The 24,195-nt window shown below is 37.0% G+C and overlaps 1 protein-coding gene across 5 annotated transcripts in view; it reads right to left on the bottom strand.

The window, feature by feature from the left end:
* LRRC7 (leucine rich repeat containing 7) overlaps positions 1-24,195 on the bottom strand; it is a 496,684-nt gene that overhangs the window by 313,478 nt on the left and 159,011 nt on the right. For all 5 annotated transcript variants that reach the window (XM_080658305.1, XM_080658301.1, XM_080658302.1 and 2 more), the window contains exon 3: positions 13,474-13,676. In XM_080658305.1, coding sequence (XP_080514431.1) covers positions 13,474-13,676 — 203 coding nt within the window. The remainder of the gene's footprint in view (positions 1-13,473; positions 13,677-24,195) is intronic.

Genomic DNA, 24,195 nt, shown 5'->3' with positions numbered 1-24,195 from the left:
AGCTCACATTTTGCATCTAAAACAGAATTTGTTATATTATTTACTGGCGTGCATTGGTTCACAAAACTATACAGATTTCAAGTGTAAAACTCAACAAAACACCATCTGCATGCTGCATCCATGTGTCCATCACTCCAAGCAAAATCTCTTTCAGTTCCCATTTATCCTCGGGCAAGGGAAACAAAGGAAAAAATAAACAAACAGGACTACAGGAAACTAAAAAGCTTTTGCTCAGCAAAAGAAACCAGAAACAAAATGAAAATGGAACCCATTGTATGGGAGAACATATTTGCCATTGATACATTTGAAAAGGGGTTAATTTCCAAAATATATAAAGAACTTATATTACTCAACACCAAGAAGACAACCCAATTAAAAAAACAGGCAAAGGATCTGAATAGAAACCTTTTAAATATGTTTTTGATAGCATCATTTTCCCAGTTCTCTAGGATAAAAATCTTTTTATTCTTTTTTTTTATTATCTAAAGTTTTACATATGTCTTCTTTTTCTCCAGTTGACCCCTCCCCTGCAGCCATTCCCACCTCGGGCAAGCCCCCAATGCTCTAGTGTCTGTGTCCATTGGATATGCTAATATGCATGCATACAAGCCCTTTGGTTGCTCTCTAACCGCCCTCTCCCCTACCATTTGTCTCTGGATCTATTCTTGTTCATCAAATTATGTTGATCATTATATCCCACACTAGAGGCCTGGTGCATGAAATTTGTGCACTGGGGGGGGGGGGTGTCTCTCAGCCCAGCCTGCACCCTCTCCAATCTGGGACCCCTCAGGGGATGTCCGACTGCCGGTTTAGGCCCAATCTCAGGCCTAAACCGGCAGTCGGACATCTCTCTCACAATCTGGGACTGCTGGCTCCTAACCACTTGCCTGCCTGGCTGCCTGATTGCCCCTAATCACTCTGCCTGCCAGCCTGATCACCCCCTAACTGCTCCCCTGCTGGCCTGAGTGACACCTAACTGCTTCCCTGCCAGCATGATTGACACCTAACTGCTCCCTTGCAGGCCCAGTCACCCCCAACTGCCCTCTCATGCAGACCTGGTTGCCCCCAACTGCCCTCCCCTGCCGGCCAAATTGTGACAATGTGGGGGCAGCCATCTTGTGACAACATGGCAGTGGCCATCTTGTGGTGACCATCTTGTTATGACGTGGGGTTGGCCATCTTGTGATGCAAGGGCGTGAGGGTCAATTTGCATATTGCTTCTTTATTGTAGGACTAGAGGCCCGATGCACGAAGATTCATGCAAGAATGGGCCTTCCTTCCTCTGGCTGCCAGCACCGCCTTCGCTCTGGCTGCCAGCACTGCCTTCGCTCTGGCTGGAGCTGCCTTTCCGCCTTCCCACGCTGCCCAGAGGCCACTTGGCACCTGTGTATGCAAATTAACCCGCCATCTTTGTTGGGTTAATTTTCATACTCACTCCTGATTGGATGGTGGGTGTTGCAAAGGTATGGTCAATTTGCATCTTACTCTTTTATTAGTGTAGATATGAGTGAGATCATGTGATATTTATCTTTCTCTGACTGGCTTATTTCGCTTTAGCATAATGCTCTCCAGTTCCATGGGATAAAAATCTTAATATCCATTTTTCTTCCTTGTTCATCCCCAAGTCTAGTCATATGCCAAATTATAAAAGGTCTGCCTTCAGATTCGTAAAGTGAAAAAAACATGGGATTTAAAGTAATTTGTATTATAAGGATCATGCTATTATTTTAGCCTCATGTACTCAGTGTTCTTGGATTTGAAATGAGGATAACAAAACCTATTTGTCATATTTGTTCTGAGAACACAAATGCTATTGCATATGAGTGCCCAGTACACAATAGGTGCTAAGTACATATTTGTTGCATTTCCTGCCTTCTCCTCTTTGCTCTTTCACCTGTCTTGTTCTTCTCTGTTTCTCCACCTAATACACTGTCCAGGCATATAAGCTAATATGACTTTAGAAGAATCTGGCTCCAGTATTTCTTTCTCAACCTGCCACTTTAAGAAGCAACTTTACAAATATAGCTAATTTATACATTGAAGATGTTCAATTCCTCTTGTGAATTGTATTCCTCTGTGACCTTGCTTCATCCACCCCATTCCTCTAATTTCTCAGCTCACAGCAAGTTTGCCACTTCCCATCCTTGAGCTCACTGATTCCAGCATTTAACATATTGAGACCTCTATCATTTAAGCAAATTTCAATATTGATCACATCCTTCAGGTTCTACAAACCATCATCATCTGTACTGATATTTTTTTTCTTCTCATTAAAATGGATGAATGTTCTCATTCCTCTCAAAGGTGACCCTTCGTGATTGCATTCTGAGAATCCCATGTCCTTTTGCCTTCAGGACTTTGCTACTATAATTATTCGATCAATTTCCTTCATTTAGTTTCTCCCTTTTTTTTTCTAATTTATTCCTATCTGTGTATAAATGTGCTTTAATGCCATTGATCAGAAAACAAACAGAAAAAAAAGAACTTATCTTCACCTCCAACTTGTCTCATGTCTCTGCTTCCTCTCACAACAAAACCTCTAAAGAGTGATGTGGATGTCCACCATTGCTTCTACAATCCTGCTTCACTGTGTTTCCACATTGCTACTCTTAACACAATCACCAATTACATCAATGCTAGCAAATACAGAGGTCCTCCCTCTGTCATTGCAAGCCAATCTCTTAGTTTACTACTCTCTTCTTAAAACATCTTCTGTTCTCTAGTTTCCCTGACAACAACACAAATACCCACAGCAACTCTTTCTCTCCCCTTTTCCTCCTTTTTTAATAGAAACTCTTTCTAAATCTCTTTTCCAGTCCAAACTTCCTATCTCCCAAATCCATTCCATTAGCAAATCCTATTAACATTACCTACAAAGCATAATCTGAAATGCTTCTCTTTTTCTTCTCTACATCAATCTCATTGAAGCCACTGGCTCCTTTCCTCTACTCTTGACTTCCCACAGTGTATTCCCACATTTCAGCCAGAAAGATAGTCTTAAAATATAAGTTATTTCATATCACCCTTTCCCTTAAAAGTCTTTCAGTGGCTCCTCATCTCACTTATAATAAAATATAAAGGTCTTCTTTCCCTAGCTTACTTGAACTTACATGGTTTAGCCCCACTATCTACTTACATCTCCAACTGACTCTTGTATTGCTCTTCTCCTCACTAATTACACACTTGCCTTGTTTCTGTTCTTTGAACGTGCCACACTCATTCCTATCCTAGAGTGTTCCTTTGTCTGGGATGCTTTTTCTCAGATATATATGGTTGACTCCTCCCTGTCATCCAAAAGTCAACATAAAAGGTGACTCCTTTGAGAAGTATTCACTGTCTTCTCAACTAAAAGTCTTCCAGCAATTCTTCTGCTTAATTTTCATCATGATACTTGCCATTACCTAATATTTTCTTTTAAAAATTATCTCCATTCTTTTTTGTAGCAATGTAGATTTTGTGAGAATAAAAATTTGTTGGTCCCACTGAATAATGTATTTTTAGCACCTAGAACAGCTGTCTGCATATAATTAGTACTAAGAAATGCTGAATGAATGAACAGATCAATAGGTATATTTTACCTAAAATTGGCAGTAGAAGTCAGCTAATGAGTTTTCAACCTCATTCAATGAGATTTGAAATTTGGGTAAAGGTCAGCAATAAATGAAAGGATAAGTAAATGTTCAGTTGGAAGATAAAACAGCTCAAAAAATGACTGGAACATGACAGAAGTCCCAGTTTCTCACTATTACATGTAATCAAGAGTTGTTAATACTATAAACTTTTGGACAAGTAAAACATTTTAAACAAAAATTAAAATCTGAGTAAGAAAAAATTATCTGAAATGTTCCACTTATAAACTATGTGTTTTTTTAATACAAATTTGTTCTTCATATAACTTTCCCTTGGGTCTATAGAGAGTCAATCTACATTATTTATTTATTGAATAAAATGACTGCATGTGAATGGCAAAGTAATTGCAATAAAATAATAGATTTGGAGAAAGATGCTTCAGGCAATATTAAATAGAGACAAATTTGGATTATTTATGCATCGCTTGTGTGACAGCATTATTCTGGACATGGTTTTACATATTCAGATAAATTCTATTCCTTGGCCACTGAAGAACAGAATAAGGCACCCTGAATATGTTTGAGGTAGTGAAAGAATTGAAGGTCATTTTTTCCCCACATTATTTAAACCCAAGATTTTAGGAGACTCCTCTGTAGGTATATATGTTGGACTACTTATATAAAATGCCAACATTATGGACAACTCTATGTTTCTGCAAGACAAACACTTAAGGAATTATCTGTTAATGTGAGATTAAAATATGAGGCAATTTTATTGAACAAGTGGCAGTTTTTATGTTTCTATATCTGCAAATTTAAGCCATATTTAACCTAGAGTAAACCTTTTCATATTTCTCAATCATAACAATTGTTTAATCAGCAACTATGCTAATAAAGTAGTTACGTTCACTTAAAAAGATTCCTTTTGGGTAGAAGAAAAAATAATCAATGCTCATTCAAGTTTCAATAAACTAAAATCACAATTATGAATTAGCACCTCATAGTTTGTCACCCTAAAATAATCCTTCTATGGTTCCTTTGATCTAATTAATATTAATACCTCTCACAAGATAAGCCAGTGCCCTTTATTTCAAAAAATTTTATTTAAAGGTCTAAGAAACACATGGCCTCAGGCTCCTGAATCCTAAGCAGCAAATATCAGTGAATGACAAGAAGAATCAATACAACCGAAGCCAAAAGATATGTAAAATATTTATTCAGTTAGTTTGCTGTTCAGCATCCATTCCCCTTTTTGCATTAGAACCTTGACCTTCCTTTTAAGGACATCCCTCATTGTTATTATATTTGGAGGCATCAGGAATTTGTATCTTGAACAAACATCATGGTTACATAGGGGTGTGAGAACAGCAGTGCGTGGCCCATACTATCCTATGCTGTGAATTCTGGGCAACCATCCAGAGCTCTCTTGGATCCTACCTTTCCCAGGTAAAGTTCTTCAGGCTCCTATTAATCTTATAAACTCCAGATATATTTCCAATAAATGTCCATCTTTACTTAAAATGGTCAGTAAGTTTTTGTGGACTAAATTTTAAGGAAAACTGAAAACTATAAATCCATAGCTATTTGTTTGCCAATGAAAGTTTAATTTTGATTGTAGTGTTGAATTTGTCTACATCCATGGTCAGCAAACTGCGGCTGGCGAGCCACATGCGGCTCTTTGGCCCCTTGAGTGTGGCTCTTCCACAAAATACCACGGCCTGGGGGAGTCTGTTTTGAAGAAGTGGCGTTAGAAGAAGTTTAAGTTTAAAAAATTTGGCTCTCAAAAGAAATTTCAATCGTTGTACTATTGATATTTGGCTCTGTTGACTAATGATTTTGCCGACCACAGGTCTACATGTATATTAAAGAAATAAATTAACTTTATTAAACATATGCCCTTTCTTATAAAATAAGCTATTTCTCTTAACCCAAGGGTTGTATATCATTTTGCTGTTTATATAGGGCTTTCATATACTTTATATTGTTTGATCCTCACTCTTAGGAGACAACTAAAATAAAATTGTTAGCTTCTACTACAGGTGAAGAAGCTAAGGTTCCAAAGGGTTAAATAATATGTCTGAAATCATGGGGCTAGTCAGAACCGTGTTAAATCTAGGTCCTTTTTCTTCAGAACTCCTTACCTTGTTCTGTAATACTTCTGTGACAATAACCAGTGACTATAGTTACTAGACTGTTTGTCAGAATGCTTCCTTCTATTATCATCTTTTTCTATTAAAATATCTCAAATGAGTATCAAAAAACATTAAGTTTGTAAGGAATTTTGGAAGACTTATTTTCTTGTTCACCCCCATACATGCAAAAATAAGTTTTATGATGTCCCTTCTTTAACTATTTCTAGAATAAGAGAAAATATTCCTTTATTTGAAAAAATTTTATGTGGCAGATCTAATTTATATGCAAAGTACGCAGAGTTTGAGAGTACAAAAAAAAACTCAGAGTGCACTGTATTAGGTAATAAATTGGGGGGGGGGGAAGGAATTCACAAAAATTATCTAATTTCACCTCAAGCCCCCTTGGACTTCTGTAATAATGTGGACATTAAACAACTTTTAATTTAAAAAATAAAAGTAGAACTTAAAAAATGGGAGTGTTTTATTTTTTGTGTCCTTTGCAGATATGCTCCAAATTTTCCCATTCTTCTTCACCTCTGGCCACTGTCAAAGGTTTTACTCTTTGTAAAATAATAGACACCATTATCAGAAGGGACTATCTATGCTGTTGTTCTACAGCAATGATAAAGTATTTAGGCAATATCTTAATAGTACTTAACAACTGAATTGAACTAGATATTTTTCTGGAGGTATAATTAAGCCTAAAATTTTCTTGAGGGATAAAGTAGTGGTGGTGGTGGGTGTTGTTATTTTGTGTAAGATAGAGGGGAGAAGCTTCTCTGCGAACGCGACTTTAGGAGAGACTGAAGGAGATGAAGGAGCAGGTCTTGTGGAAGAGAAGCTGGCAGAGGAAGGAGCAGGGGCCAAGTCTCTGAGCAAAGAGCCTGCGTGGCTTTTATGTAAAGGCTCAGCACAAACAGCTCACCCACAGTTTTCAAGCCCATTGGCTGGTCATTAACTTGGAGCATTCTTTTACCTGCTGGTTGCTGGCATGATTTTTGCATTTTTGTTGCACATTTATTTTCTGAAGCGTCAATGAGGATTTCTGCTATTCATGGCCCAGTGAATGGAGGCTGACCATGACAAAATTTTCACCGGTCTGAAACATCCCTCCTTGATAAATTCCTGACCACTTTCACTGAGCATAATATTTTCAAGGTTCAGACACATTATAGCATGTGTCAATACTTTACTCCCTTTCATTGCCAAATAGTATTTCTTTGTAGGGATTTATCACTTTTTAAAAATAGGATTTAACACTTGTAGAATTGCAGAAAAATTTACTATAACATTTTATTTTTCTATAACACATGTGTGTAATTGTTTTCTCAATACAAATTTATCCGTTTGGGGCCTTGTAGTCCATAGTACACATGACATTGAGCTCCAGTACCCAGCCTCTTCCAGTATTTTGTTTTTAATTAATTGTTGCAGAACTTTCTACTAACCAACACTTTCCAGTAATGCAAGGATCTGCTTTTTAAGTTAGTGAATTCTTTCATTAGTAGAAATGTCATGAATAGGTTGGATGACTGTTGCAAGAGAAATAATAAGTAGCCATTTCTGCACTGAATGGAGAGTTGAACTAGCTGTTAGCTATGGGTTCCTATGAACACTCATGAGATTCAAAGCAAAACTGTTCAGTTATCCACTGAGATTTTGACTTGTTACCATAGTGTGACCTATTCTATCCTAACTAATAAATAGAATGTGGTAATAATTTTGGATAGAATATAACATCCCAGGTGGCCTAAGGAAACTTAATTACCTTTCCTGGCCTGAATTTGCTTATTAGTAATAATAAAGCTAAGTAAAGTAATCTCCAAGATTGCATCTACTAAAAAATGATATAACGTTGTGACTCTGTGAATCAAGGACAGTCTCTGGAGAAGTGGTGGTATTTTCACAAACGTGCTGATGTAGCTGATAGGATCAATAACCTGTCACCCATTATGGGCAGGAGAGTGTTTTTTCTAAAAGCTGTTTTTGGAAATTCCAGATACAGATGAAGTCATGACACAATTTTTTGTTGGGGAGTCAATGCCCGGAATTACCTTGAGATGTTACAAAATCTTACTTTTGTTTGACTGAGGGTAATTAACATGGAATTTTTATCTGTAATAAGAGAATGATGAATATCAACCATTAAATACTAGAGGCCTGGTGCATGACATTTGTGCACTCAGCAGGGGGGTCCACTCAGCCAGACCTTTGGACATCCCCCTCAGCAGTCCAGGAGTCCTCAGGGGATGTCTGACTGATGGCTTAGGCCCAGTCCCTATGTGGAACAGGCCTAAGCCGTCAATCGGACATCCTTAGCACTGCCGCAGAGGCGGGGAGGTGGGCAGAGGCGGGGAGGTGGGCAGAGGCAGGGAAGTGGTAGAGGCTCCTGCCACCACTGCTATGCTTGCCAGCTATCAGCCTGGCTTGTGGCTGAGCAGTGCTCCCCCTGTGGGAGTGCACTGACCACCAGGGGGAAGCTCCTGTGTTGAGTGTCTGCTCCCTGTTGGTCAGTGCGTATCATAGCGACCGGTCATTCTACAGTTCAGTCGATTTGCATATTACCCTTTTATTATATAGGATTTTTTTTATTCCAGGTATTACACATGAATTATCTCACCCAATATTCTATCTATTATCTATCTATCATCTATCTATCTACCTATCTATCATCATCAGCTATCTAATCATAGGAATAGTGCTATTATTTTCCCAATTTTGCTAAGGAAAATACTGAGGTTTTCAGAAAATAAAATGCCTTACCAACAAAGCAGCAGTGCTAGGATCTAATTTCAAAGCTCAGGTTCTTTTTAAAAAAATATATACTTTATTGATTTTTTACAGAGAGGAATGGAGAGGGATAGAGAGTTAGAAACATCGATGAGAGAGAAACATCTATCAGCTGCCTCCTGCACACCTCCTGCTGGAGATGTGCCCGCAACCAAGGTACATGCCCTTGACCGGAATCAAACCTGGGACCTTTCAGTCTGAAGGCTGACGCTCTATCCACTGAGCCAAACCGGTTAGGGCCCAAAGCTCAGGTTCTTAATCTCTAAAAAATTTCAGGTGTAGGCTGTAAACTTATCAAAGGAGAAAACTATTAAAGTATGGTGCTTCAGATTTGGTGTGATCCTCTTTTACATATGTTTAAGTTGACCTCATCTACTAAATTTACTTTACATGTCTTTCAATTTTGATGACATATTGGCTTTTCCAAAATTATTTATATTCTCTTTTTAAATGTTGCTCTTCAGTTTAAGGAGTTTCTGTGTAGGTTTTCTTTTTATTGTTTTTTTTTCACATTTGCCTTTCCACTCTACTTCGTATATGGGATATGTAATATGTACCTATTATGGTCTATTACTCTGTCTATAATTTTAAGTTCCAAATTCAAAATAACAAGCAAAAAAGTACTAAATGGTAAATTGTGGCATTTCTATCACTGTATAAAAGGCATGAACCAATGTCACCCCAATAAACTCAAACCATACAGGTTTCAAGTGTACAACTCAATAAAACACCATCTTCATGCTGCATCGTGTGCTCATAACCCAAGATAAAGTCTTTTTCCGTCTCCATTGACCCACTTTTCCCACTTCCACATTCCCTTCCCCTCTTTCCCTCTGGCTATTATCATACTGTTGTCTGTGGCTACTTAATTCCCTCACCTTTTTGCACTTATCCCCTCCCCCCCCCCACCTCTAGTAGATGTCAGTTTGTTCTATGTATCTATGCTTCTTTTTCTATATTGTTTGCTATATTATTTTGTTCATTACATTCCACATATAAGTGATATCATTTGGTATTTGTCTTTCTGTGTCTGGCTTATTTCATTTAGCATAATAATCTCCAGGTCCATCCATGTTGTCACAAAAGGAAGTAAAGACAGTCTCCTCAATAAATGGTTTTGGGAAAATTGGACAGCTACATTAAAAAAAATGATACTAGACTACCAACTTACACCATACACAAGAATAAATTAAAAATGGATAAAAGACTTAAATGTAAGTCACGAAATCATAAAAATTCTACAAGAAAACATAGGCAGTAAAATCTCAGACATCTCTCGTAACAATATTTTTGCCAATATATCTTCTTGAGCCAGGGAAAAAAAGCAGAAAATAAACAAAAGGCATACCATTTTGTATTTTTATCTTTTACTACGGAAAGTTAAGCAACACAGATTGAACTATTCCTCATCAAACAATTTCCTGTTCTTTCATATTTATTTTTGTTTCTTTTCTGACAGACTCTTGACATATCCTTACCTAATGCCATTAACCTTGACTCTATTCTCTACCTGTTGTATAACATCTTATGTAGGGAGTCATTACCAGCTAGAATATTCTCAGCATTAAATATCAGGAAAAAGTAATAAAAACATTTGTAAAAGGCAAGTCTTGCCAAAACATAATATCAAGAATATGATTGGCTATCTCATTATTCAATAAATCTGAAATCACAATGGTAACAATGCCAGAGAAATACAAAGAAAATCATAATATAAGATGGCAGAAGAAAATGTTATTTAATATAACTTTAAAAATTTAAATCCCTGAAGGGCTTAATACTTTACCTACAGGTCTTCAAAAATTTTATACGTTGTTTTTGCTTAAAAGAAAAATTTCCTCATGAAATTATTTTATAACATTTTGTTTGTAGTTTCCATTGTGGTAATCTCCCCATCAGTCTTCTACCTCTTCCTTTTGCATTGTTTCCAAAATCATAACTCCATAGCGGTAGCCCATCACTGTTTAACCCAATTATAACAATGCCATCATTCTTACCACAGAAGGTTCCATACAAGTGCACAATTAAGAAGAATGAGACCTAAGGACAAATTAGTTGAGGGATATTGGAGAAGACATTTTCTTGTCCCTCTCAGAAAAAGAATTTTCAGGAGTCAGTGTTCCTTTCTATAGATGTTGTAGACAGATGGCCACCATGAGGGAAGGCAGCTTAAGAATAAAGTCGATCCCACACAAGGCAAATAAAAACATACTATCTCTGGAACCTATCCTGATGGATCTGACACTTATATGAACCAATCAATCCTATTTCTTGTGTAAGTTAACTTGGATTGGGTCTTCTATTATTTGAAATACACATAATGAACCCTTATTGACACATTATTATTTTCTCTTCTTAATTTCCCATTTTCCTAAAAATGTGCAAGTATATTAATGTACTGTTATGACATATCTCAGTGTCAGATAATTTTGATCATAGCTCACTAGCAGATACTTCAGAAGAAACTAACTTACAGGGATGTTTTATGAAAACAACAATATTGAATTTGGGGACTCATCAAAACCTTGAGAAATTATGTGAAAGATCTTTAAAATATCTAAAGCACACCAATAACAAAAGGTGATAATTTCTTCTTAATTTTAATACATTGGGAAAGTATACATCTTATAATTTGGGAATGTCTTTGGTTTACTTGTATAATTTATTATTAATGCAAGCCTATTTAAGCTCCTACTGACTTGATGTATAAAACTCTCCAATGGCATTATCTGCCTAATGCATCAAATCAAGCAATGCTGTATGATTCTCAACACTTTTCACAATCTGGGTCCTCCCACTCTCCATACTCTACCTGCATGTAGGGGGAGCTCACCAACATGCACCTTCAGCTCCAGACTCTTCACAGCTGTGCTGTCCCTCTCCCTTCCTTTCCATATAACATCTTAATTTTTCATCTGTGCTTTTTGGTCAAGCCCGCTTCCTTCTCCTCAAGAATAGAACTCTTTGAAATACATAAGCTCTGCCATAGTATCTGGCTCTAATTATATCTTACTGTGCATTTACCTGTAATGCTTCTGTCTTCTTTATAATTAGTTTGTTAGATCATTGAGAGCAAGAATTGATATTTCTCTTTATAACTACCCCCCAGGGCCTAAAATACTGTGTAGTAAATATTAAATGAATACAGCTTTATTAATTAATCATGTTTTACTATTTGCTTACAGAATCTGTCACATGAAACTAGAAAAATATTTTAATTTACTAGATGGACTAAGGGCTGCCAGATTCAGCAAACAAAAATATAGGATGCTCAATTAAATTTAGATTTCAGGTAAATAACAAACTTTTTATTGTATAAGCATATCTAGTGCAATATTTGGGGCATAATTATACTAAAAATTGTCTGCCTTATAGTTTAAAATTGAAATGTCATTGGATGTCCTTTATTTTTATCTGGAAATCCTAGATTGGCCTTCCCTACAAAAATATGTGTGCTTATTTTTCTAAATAAGAGCTAAATGCCACACTTATGAATTGCTTACCCTTACATAGTTTTGCTAATCAAGTACCATAGTAATGAAGTTCTCCGCATTGATTCACCTGGTAGTGACAACAAATAAATTGAATAACCCTTTTCTGAAAATCACCATGCATGCATGTGTAGAGGGAGCAAAGTTAAACAACGTGGCATTTCTGCCCTCAAGTAATTCATAGTCGGGTGGAAGAAGGGAAAGCCCATTTCAGTCCAGCCTCTACTTGATGTGCAATCCAGAAGATCATCCATTGGCCAAAATTATTTTTAGGCCTAACCCAATCCTCCTGGGCAAAGATCTAAGATGACACTGTACACTTAGGTTGTCAAAAAGAAATATATTGGTTTTGAAATATACATTAAATAGTTCCTGCCTTCAAAGTGTTTATAAACACCACAATTAATAATCCTACATAAAAATAATTATTTATAATTTGTTTTGACCAGCATGCTTTACTTTCCTCTTAAATATTAGGGTTTGATAATGAAGTTAGTTTAATTGTGGAAGATTCTTTTTCTAGTTTCTGGATATTTAATATGCATTTTATTTAGCAAAAGCAATGAAAATGAAATTTTTCTTCCCTCCTAGCCATTGTGCAAATCTTTCACAGGTAAATGCCATGTGATTAATTAATTTGAGTCATGTATTTAAGTGGTTATTAGGATCCAGTGGTTTAGATTTTGAACCTCGGTCTGCTTTAGCTAATTTCTGGTCATCAATCTTTTCTGCAATGGAGAACAAGATCCCAGCAGACAGTTTTCTTGCCTGGCACAATGTTATAAAGATTCTGTGAGTGCATTTGTGTGTACATAAAGTTTGGTATTAATTTTTAAATGATTTTTTTCTACACTGTATTTATTAATTTATTTATTAAACATCATGCAATTTGATGATATCTGTAATAATCAAAGATTTCAAATTCCAGAAACATTTTTCGTGTGTGTGTGTGAAAAGTATTTCTTAGACTTAGATCATGTAATTCAAGGTTTTGAAACAATGTCGCCTGAACATACATGCATACAAAATTTTCAGTTCTGAAATAGTACCATATTTTTTTCCTTTTTAAAACACAGAAGTTATTGATCTTAAGTCACCCATCTGTATTTTCTTGAAGGTCATTTTCAATTAAAATAACAAGGCATAATCTAATAAATGATCATTTCCATGGAGTTCAATTGGTTATTAACATATCAGATGAAGTTACAAATTAAATGAAAAAAATAAAATAACAAAATAATGAAGACATTTTCCTCTTAAATATTAGATAAAATGTCACATTTTCAAAAAATTCTGACTGGTGTTTGTTAAAATAAATTTGTAATATTGGTAAATAAAAAAGGGAATGAGAATATTGGGGTAATTTATACCAATTTGAGTGATTTGTCAGTCACCAGGGCAGAGGGCTATAGTTAGCATTAGCATTATGCCAAGTCTTTGGAAATTATGAAAAACTCATATACAGAGTATATTTTAGGCTGTCAAAATTACCTTGGGTAGCTCTTCAATTTGATTGGCATCTAGATAAAGCTCCTCTAATGTCCGTTCAAAGTTAAAGACCTCTTTTGGCACCTGCTGAAGGCTGCAGTGGGAGTAATCTAAAACTGAGATGATTTCTTCTTCCCCTCGGAAACATCGGCACGGCACCAGACGGCCGATGAGTTTCCGTTTGGTGGTCATCTCCAGGCACTGCACTAGAGAAAAACAGAAAAAGAAAAAGACAATTGCTTAATCAACTACCTTCTTGTAATATTTAAAACTTAGAAATTTAATGTTGGTATATATTTTATAATTACATATTACTTTAAAATTTATATTGGACATGCCCAAGCATTGTATCATTTAATCCTTAAACAAACCTACAAGATATGTGAGATAGGATTTACTCTCATTTAACAAATAAAACAATGGATTTTGAGAGGTTAAGAGACTTCTCAATATCACACAGTTTTGGAATAACAGAACTGGGCCAGACTGCAATGTTATTACTATGCTTACACTCCCACTTGAAACATGGATCTACGATATGCTTTTAGTTTAGCCTCTTGAGGGTATAAATTGTGTTTTGTTTATATTTTGCATTTGTCTTGGTGCTTGACAACAAATATAGAATGATCAAATGATACAAGAATAAACAAACAAACAAACAAACAAAGAAACAAACATGTTTGGGACTCTTTCCCAACCATATCAGGTACTGATAGTTTGATTGAAAACTTTTCATTCTAACTAAAAGGTCTCTGTCCGTGATATCTCCTGAGGAAGAATAATGAGTAGTGTCTTCCTCTCAGTTCCAGAGCACTAACTATGTAGCTTCCTAGTCATTTGTACTACTAGAGGCCCAATGCATGAAATTCATGCAAGAGTAGGCCTTCCTTCCCCGCTCGCTGCCAGCACTGGCTTCCCTCTGGCACCAGGGACCCAGGTTTCCCTCACAGCCCTGGCTTCATCTGGAAGAACATCTTTTATTGACCCAAAAGCATATTATGCTTTTATTATTATAGATTTCCCTATATAATAAGTGAGTTCTGTAGGAGCCCAGGGTAGGCCACCCTAAGATAACCCAAAATGGCATAACAATTATTTTGAATTAAACTTACTTAAGAAATTATCCTGCAAGAAGAAAACCCTGACCACTCTGCCCCCCTAAAAGTAGAAGATATATCACCAGGTGATAGGTGCCCTACCTGTTCCAGGGGGCTGACACAACCTTATCGTAAGATTTAAAAGAATCCAAAGTCTATATCAAACTGAAAAAATTTTTGCATAGCAAATGAAAACATTAACAAAATGAAAAGACAACATATGGAATGAGGGAAGTTACTTGCCAATGATACATCCAATAAGGAGTTAATATCCAAAATTTATGAAGAACTCATACAACTCAATACCAATAAAACAAACAAGTGAATGGGCAGAAGACCATAACAGACATTTTCCCAAAGAGGACATATAAATGGTCAACAGGCGTATGAAAAGATGTTCAATGTCACTAATCAGAGAAATACAAATTAAAACCATAATGAGATATCATCTCACACCTGTCAGAATGGTCAATAAATCAAGAAATAAGTGTGGGTGAGGAGGTGAAGAAAAGAGTACCTTCACACACTGTTGATGGGATTGCAAATTGGTGCAGCTACTATGGAAAACAGTGTGGAGGTTCTTCAAAAAACTAAAAATAAAACTAACTTATCATCTAGCAATTCCACTGGGAACATATCTGAAGAAATACAAAACTCTAATTTGAAAAGATATATACACCCCTATATTTATTACAGTGTTATTTCCAATAGCCAAGATATGAAAGCAACCCTAATTATAGGTTAGTGCCTTTCATGTCTCCATGGGGGGGATCTAACACAATAAATATTAGGCAACCAATAAATGCATCTAGTAAATATCTGACATTTATCAGGCACCTAGTACATGTTTGTTGAGGTTAGTGCCGCTGTAAAGTGACGACTGCTTAGACTAAAATAGTAGCAGTGAGGATGGAAAGGAGTGATAAACTGGAAAGATACTTAAGAAGCACAATCAAGTGTTGATAAAGGATGAAATGAGAGGTGAAAGGCGAGGCTGTGGAGCAAAGAGAGGTGTCTTAAGAGATTCCAGGTTTTTAATTTGAGTCACTAGTGGCCACACTGACCACCCAGCTGTGATGCTGTAGAGCTGACATATACCCTGTCTGTCCTGATGACATACAGATGAGTGAGGAATCAATTTTTCATGCTTTTTGTCACCCAGTGCCTTGCACTTGCCCCTTTGTGCTGAACAACATGTTTATTTTTGATATCCATCTTTTGCTACCACCACAAAATTTTTATTATGAACCAAGATAAATAAGACAAAATCCAGGTCTGCAGCTGAACACTTTGGCCAGAGGGTTCACTGTCCACCAAGACTTCTGGAATTTAATTCATTTATAACTGCTTTGTCTTTCATTGGCCCAAATGGTAGGCTCCTCTGATCATCTTTTCTGTCCCATCTCTCATCCCCACAATGAGCTGAGGCTTTCCCTGACCCAACTTCTCTTTCCTCTACACCCTGAACTCTGAGATTATGCCTTACATCATGATCAACTCCAATGAGCCTCATCTTCTTCACTGAATGCTCCCTCCCCATGATAGTCGCAATGGAAACTTGGTTGACCTACAGGCTTTAAAAGTGGAACATGACGATTTTCAAACACTTCAGGGTTGGAAAGTGGAATTGTTATCCTCCTTTGTTCTCTAAAAACTATTACTTTTCTTTCATCCTGTAAAACCTCTGCCCTTTGATGGTCTCATTACCTGGCAGTATCATCACTCTGCCCTTCCTCAGGCCTTCCATTTTTCATTTCTTGAACATCTTCTCCACCCACTGATAACTTTGGTATCTAATGCATGGACTATTTCTCAATCACAATTCTTTCCATTCCTGACTTATGCCCCCTATAGATAATAACTTTCAATGTTTTAGAGTTTTTTTCTTACCCTAAAATTCTAAATAACTTGATTACAGTGCTACTACTGACTTTGCAAAGGTTTCTAGTGTAAAATGTGGCAGTTTATCTTTCTTCTAATAAATTCCCACATACTTCTAATCAACCAAACAATATTGTTTTAAATTAGTCGTATGTATTTTATGATGACTATATTCCACTGCAATTCAATCACATTTTATTTCTTGTGCATTTTTTTCTTTAAAAATTGCCTCTTGTTTTCTTTGGTTGGGTTTTCTATGTACCTTTCACTAATTCAATATCCTATCTCCTCTTGGTATAGTCAAACAAATGTAATTTGATTTTTAATTATTTCCCACTCCCCCGAAATAATCCTTCAGGAGCAGTCTGTCTTCCTGCTCCTGTTTTGGTTGGTTACTTTTTGCTTTCTAGACTTATTGGAATATAATATCCAATATTGGAATATAACATCTAATAACTTACTGAGAAAGCATCTATGGTAGGTACATTTTTTGAAAACTTTGCAGAGCAATTGAAAGGTTGGTTGAATATATACTTCCAGGTCAGAAATAATTTTCCTTCTGTATTTGAAGGCATTTTAATTTAATATTTTCTAACTTTGAAAATGGTTGCCAGGAAATCCAGTCCCATTTACTATTCAAAATCCCATTTTACACCCACATTCCCTTCCATCAGAACATTTTAGAATTTTTATCTTATCTGTAGTCTTTTGCTATTTCATGAAAATGTGCTTTGATGTGTGTGTTGTGTGTGTGTATGTGTTGTTTTTTTTAAATTCCATTGTACTGGATACTTCATGGGCCTCTTCAATTTGGAAGCACTTATCCTTCAATCCTGTTAAATTTCCTGTTATTTAATTGGTAATTTCCTCCTCTTAGTTGTTTTTATTTTCTCTTTTTCTGCAATCCTGATAGCTGGATGTAGGACCTACCTTTTAGATCTACCTGGTAACAATTATTTCCTTCTCTTGTAATTTCCATGTCTGTGTCCTTTTATTCTATTTTCTGGGAGAGTTTCTTAACTTTATTTTCTAAATCTATTGACTGTATTATCTGTTTCTGATAGCATATTTTTACTTTCCAAAAGTTATTTGTTGCTTCCTGAATAGTGCTCCTTTTTCATAGTATCCTGTTTGTATTTCAGGGGACCATAAAATGTTCATGTTCTCTTAGAAGATATTAACAATACACTTTAAATCTTTTTTCCTCCTGTTTCTTGCATTATTTCTGAATTCTATTTTCTGTTTGTTTATTTAGGTCTTTATCTTTCATGATTGGGCTTTAAAAAATATCTGGTGATCCCTGGCTATCCTTCAATATTGATGAGTGAAACTCTAAAATGTTAATTGGAACCTTTTATGCATAATAGGTTTCACTGCAGGATGGTCTGGCAGCAAGCCAAAGAATATTCTCATCTTCTGTCTGGGGCATAGCTATGCAGTTTTGTATATAGAGAAATTCAGTCAATTTTCCTATTTTCAGTAATAAGTCTCTTCCAGTTCCTTGCCTGGGTACCTGTTGCCTTCAAGACTCAAAGGAGATCTATGGAGTAAATTACTTTTTGTGTCCCTTTGAGAGTACTTTATAATGTAGCTAATAATGTATTTTGCATGTAGATGAATATAAACTACATCTTCATTCCCTGTCTTCTCAAAATTTGTTGAAATTTCGTATCTCCAGATGTCTTTTATTTTCTCTGTCCTTATGGATATATGTATTTTAAAATTTCTTTCATTTGGTGGGACCTTGGTGGTAAGAATACATAAATAAGGAAGGTGGGAGATTATCTTCCAGGTTTAAGAGAAAGTTTTTCTTTGATCACTTTTAGACTTTTAATCCCTCATTAGTTGAACTATTAGGAATACTGGGCAGAGAACTACATCCTTCCTTGGAACAATCCCTTTCTTTGGCCCCCATGACAGCATTCTCTTGTGACATTTATCCTTGTACTTCATTTCCTCTATTTCAATTTTTTGAGAAGGTGCTATCTTCTCTCCAAACACTGAGGTTTATAGTATTAGATACTTCCCTCGCCCCTTCCAGGCCCATTCCCTTCTAATTATACCCTCTTTCCTTTTACAGTCTCATTTAACTTCGATGAGTGGATGATTTTTATCTCTTCTCAGATTATTTTTCTTATTGTTTCTACTTTATATTTTATGAGCATCTCAAACATAACTGTTCAAAACTGAAGTGATGCTCTTAAAAGGTAGTGAGCATCATGATGGTCAATAGTATGGAGCTAACTCCCTTGCTGTGTATCTCTTGGCACCCTGTTTTACCTCTATCAGTTTAGCCATCTATAAAATAAGAGTACATAAAGAATACTAAAATTGTGTCTTCAGGTTTTAAGCATTCACTATTCTACCCCCAAACCTCCACCCTATCCTGTGTTCTAAATCTCAGTGAATGGAAATACCATTCACCTAGTTTCTTAATATAGAAACTTTGGCACTGTTCTTGACTCCTCTAGTTCACTCACTTCCCACATCTATCACCAAGTCCTAGCTATTAAATAGCCTAAACATTTATTGAACCAAGTTCAATTGCTCAGCAACCTAGTTCAAACTATTATCTCTTGCACTCATGCCTGTCTCTCTTTTTTCCCTCCACAGTGCAGCTGGAATGACCTTTTAAAAACATAAATATTATGCTGTCATGCTCGGTACAAATACTTCAGAGACTCCTCTCTGACCTCTAGGCAAAGTCCAACATTTTTACTCTGGCTTACCAAGGATGGTAATGTCCTGGGGTCTGACTGCTGCCTTCCACACACACTCTTCTCATTCCTTTCTGGCTTTTTGCATTCACAGCTTCTTTTATAATCCTAAGACTATATGATCTCTCTTATGCCAGGGCCTGTAGCAATAAGGCTGCCTCTGCATAAGCACATTTCCCTTGCCGTTTAAAAAAATTGGGTGAAGAAGGGAAAATAGCCTCTACTTATTCATCAAGGCAGGTTATGATTCTTGAGCATATATTCCAACTCTGTGCTGCAATTCCTGTTGATCACATTTTAATTGCTTAATTCAATATCAATCTTGTTTACTAGACTGAAACCTCTGTGAGAAGGGGCCATGTCCAGCCTGTTCAACAATGTATATTTTCCAATAAGTTGGTTAGTGTCTGGTCCAGAGTTGATACTTTAAAAATATTAACTATGTTAACAAGTCAATATGGGAGTTAAGATGAATATAACTTTCATTTGTACAGTCCTTGCAAAAGTTTCAAAACAATTTATAACCTTTCACCTTGTTTTTTCATAAAATAGGCATGTGTATAACTTTCCATATTTTAATAATAACTAATTAACATTTAGTGAATCTGTGATGTACATAGGTCACACACAGAGTAATTAGTAGACTTGAGATTGGATATCATATCTCCTTACCTCAGAATCACTGATTTTTAAAATATATATATATATTTATTGATTTCAGAGAGGAAGGGAGAGGGAGAGAGAGATAGAAACAGCAACGATGAGAGAAAATCACTGATTGGCTATCTGCTGCATGCCCACACTGTGGATTGAGCCCACAATCTGGGCCATGTGTCCTGACCGGGAATCAAATTGTGACCTCCTGGTTCATAGGTCAATGCTCAACTGCTGAGCCACGCTGGCTGGGCAGAATCATTGATTTTTGCATTATACTGATAGCAATGTATAAAGAGTGGCATATTAAAATTTACAGTCATGACTTCACCAGTTCACACACACACAAACACACACACACACACTCACACACATGAGAGTTATTTTCACATAGAATACTTTATAGATGCAAAACAGAATGAAAGGGTGGCAGTGAGGGAAATAACAGCCTCTTAGTGATCAGTTTTAAAGAATTTTTGAATGTCAAAAGTATGGAAATGTAATATGGTAGAATTGATAAAGCTTTTTAGGAATTGGGTAAGCACAAAACACAAGAAAGTACATATACATTACATACATCCTATCTAATAAAAGAGTAATATGCAAATTAACCATCACTCCACCATGCCCACAAGCCACGCCCACCAGCCAATCAGGAGCGAATATGCAAATAAACCCAACCAAGTTGGCTACAGCCAGAGAGAGCAGGAAGGAGGCTTGGGTTTCCCCGGCAATGGAGGAAGCCAAGCTTTCCGCCTGCCCTTGCCGGCCTAGGTCTCCACTCAAGGCTACAAAGTTTCAATGATAGAAGATACATAAACCCAAACCGAAATGGTGGCAGCCACGGAGCTGGAAAGAGCAGGAGGCTAGGGTTGCCCCTGGTGATGGAGGAAGCCAAGCTTTCCGCACACCCTGGCCCAGGCCTCCACTTAAGGCTACAAAGTTTCAATTATAGAAGATACATAAATCCCCCCCAAAAAATGGCTGCTGCCATGGAGCAAGCAGAAGGCTTGGCTCCACTCCAGGCTACAAGGTTTCAATTGTAGAAGATAAATAAATCCCAGATACCAGGGCCTCCACTTGGGTGGCCAGGGGGCATGGCCGGCCTGCAAACCACCACAGGGCCCTTGCCCAAGCCACCTCACGCCCCAAGGGAACCCCCACCCTGATCTGGGATACCCTTCAGGGCAAACCAGCTGGCCCCCACCCATGCGCCAGGCCTCTATCCTATCTAATAAAAGAGTAATATGCAGATTGACCATCACTCCAACACACAAGATGGATGCCCCCATGTGGTCAAAGATCCTGCCCCCATGTGGACACAAGATGGCCACTACAAGATGGCCAGCAAGGGAAGGCAGTTGGGAGGGACCAGGCCAGCAGGGGAGGGCAGTTGGGGGTGATCAAGCCTGCAGGGGAGGGCAGTTAGGGGTGACCAAGCTGACAGAGGAGGGAAGTTGGGGGCGACCAGGCCTGCAGGGAAAGGCAGTTGGGAGGGACCTAGGCCTGCAGGGAGAGCAGTTGGGGGGGACCCAGGCCTGCAGGGGAGGGCAGTTAGGGGTGACCAGGCCTGCAGGGGAGGGCAGTTAGGGGCAAACAGGCTGGCAGAGGAGCAGTTAGGCATCAATCAGGCTGGTAGGGGAGTGGTTAGGGGTGATCAGGTTGGCAGGCAGAAGCGGTTAGGGGCAATCAGGAAGGTAGGCAGGCGAGCAGTTGGGAGCTAGCAGTCCTGGATTGTGAGAGGGATGTCAGACTGCCCACCAGGATCAGGCTTAAATGGGCAGTTGGACATCCCTTGAGGGGTCCCAGATTGGAGAGGGTGCAGGCTGGGCTGAGGGACATCCCCCACCCCTGTGCACGAATTTCGTGCACCGGGCCTCTAGTTATATACAGAAGCACATATATTTTTTTCCTGAAACATGACCACATGTACCTTCATGCCCAGTGTTTGGAGTCTGACTCAGAAGCAATCTGATTTGTTGTGTTACTATATGTCCTTAGCACACATCCAAAAGAGAAATTCTTAGATTTTCAGTTTTTCATCTTTTCCTGGTAAGACCCTTCCAGTAAATTCATTGAAATCAAAGATAAGAGCATTTTTTTTTTTTTATGGATACTCACAACACTGCATTGATTCCCTTCTCTCTTGAATCATGTTTTTTACAAAAATCTAAACTGAATAGCTAAAGGGGATTTTTTTCTATAACCCCAGTGTGTAGTCAACAGCCTCCCTTTTGACATTCTCCCAGAATCAAATGCATTTTAACAGCTGGCTTGCTAATAAGGCCTCACCTAAGTGAAGTCAAAGGAAGACTCACCTGCTACATTCTTCAAACCCTTTTCTACTGATAATTTACGTCAAAAAGAATTTCAACCATTTGAGAATTATGCCTGCAGTAGTTGACTCAGGCTGTAAGAATATGGGTATCAAAACACCCAACTTTCAATAGCTCTGTGCATTCCTTAGGATTTTATGCCTGTGTCTGGTCTGTTCATGTTATCCTTGTATAATATTAGATACCTTGAAAGATAAAGGGATAAAGGAAAGTTCAATCTTTCTAAGATTTCTTGTGATAAATAATCTGGCTATCCTCATTAGTTGGCACAGACTTACATTTTTCAAGTAACAAACGTTTCTAATTTATTCACTGAGAAACCCTTTGCTTCACTAAATGTGCCACAGGGAGATGGAAAACTGCCAAGTTCTCTCCATGTCCTACTTCAAGAAACATCTTTAAAACCATTACCTAACCTCAAGTATGTCTCTGAAACCCCCTTATCAAGACAACTTGCATGTTGATTGTAGGACTCCAAGTGGAGCATCTGAGGCTTGTTTTTTGACCATTAAAATGATCATACTTCAAAAATACTCCGATTTCAGGGGTTTGTTTTCATCTTATCATTACAATATTCGAAAGCCTGCAATTATTATACATGATTTTATTTGCTTTCAATACATTGGCACCAGTTTGTCTTGATAAAGATAAATGAACTGTCATTAGGACAAAACCCTTGTGGTCCTTAATGCTGATATTATCACATTAGCAATCAAAACAAGAAATCAAGAAGAAAAGCATGGTGCCTGGTACCTAGAAGCTTATCAAATATTTCAAAGTTATGCTTCTAGAAAAGCTACTTCTTCAAAGAATAGCAATGTTTCTGTTCTCTCTATACACATTCTTCCCATTTCATCTACTGATTTCAAGAGTCTTTCTATGAATGATTCCTAATAGAAACCATCATCCCTGATATAGTTTTTGCTTCATGAGCTCCCTATCTTTGAATAAAATTTAACTAATTTAAAGCAGAGCTTGGAAATATTTATAAAGTACCTACTTCACACTAGACACTGCCCTTTCCTTTTTGATTTCTTATTTTGATTAGCTATGTTTTAATTATTTTAATTCTGTACCTTAGAGTCATCTTTTATTTCTCCTTCTTTCTTTCCTTCCATAGTAAACCTTTTGCATCTTCCCCTTTCTTTCTTTACCATTCATTCAATCTGGATCAGACCCTTATCATATCCTGGTAGTAGTGCTAAAAATATAACTATGGACGTATATTATTCCCAGATATCTTTCCTTTACCATCATTTGTTCAACACATATTTATTAAATGCCTACTCTGTGGTAGGCAGGTACTAAGTTATAAGTAGGAAATACCAGTGAGTAAAAACTCTGATTCCTACTCTAATAAGTTTACTGGGTAGCAAGGAAGATGAATACTGAATAAAACATGTGCAAATAAATCCATAATTGCAGATTATGATAAATGCTATAAAAGGAAATTTTAGAGATATATCAATTTTATATATTGACATATACATTAAGTATCTTGACTAATCTCCTAAAATGCATGTCTATTCCCCAGCTCTAGAATCTTCACAGAGTCCAGATTTTCTAGAGCAGTATTCCCCAGTCCATGCTTCTGGGTAGTATCTTCTCTAAGAAATAAGTATATTAATATGACCTCAGAGATGTCTTGTGGTAAATATGCTTATCTTTGTTCAAACCAGTGTTTACTTAACACTTTTTAAATTTTATAGTAATTAGGAATGAGTATTTAGAATACATTTTTGGAAATTCTGGTCTATAAGATATTTTATCTTGACATTTAACCTCATTTCAACCCAATTTTCAGCTTTTTTACCCCATATTTTCATATGCATACTTTTCCAATTCTGTGTTCTAGCTTACATCACACCCAATATGTCCCTTATCCATATTCTCCATCTATACCAGTCTGGCCAATTTATGCTAAACCCGTGATATCTTTATAAACCATGGTGGTTATTAGAATTCATTTGCAGGTCTTAAAACATCACAGTAACTGATATTATAGAAACCTATAAAATGGAACTTCTTAGAATGATAAAT

The sequence above is a fragment of the Plecotus auritus genome (assembly GCF_963455305.1).
Source record: "Plecotus auritus genome assembly, chromosome: 2".
Lineage (NCBI taxonomy): Eukaryota > Metazoa > Chordata > Mammalia > Chiroptera > Vespertilionidae > Plecotus > Plecotus auritus.
Note: the sequence above shows the minus strand (reverse complement) of the source record. Positions and strands in the feature narration are given on the sequence as shown.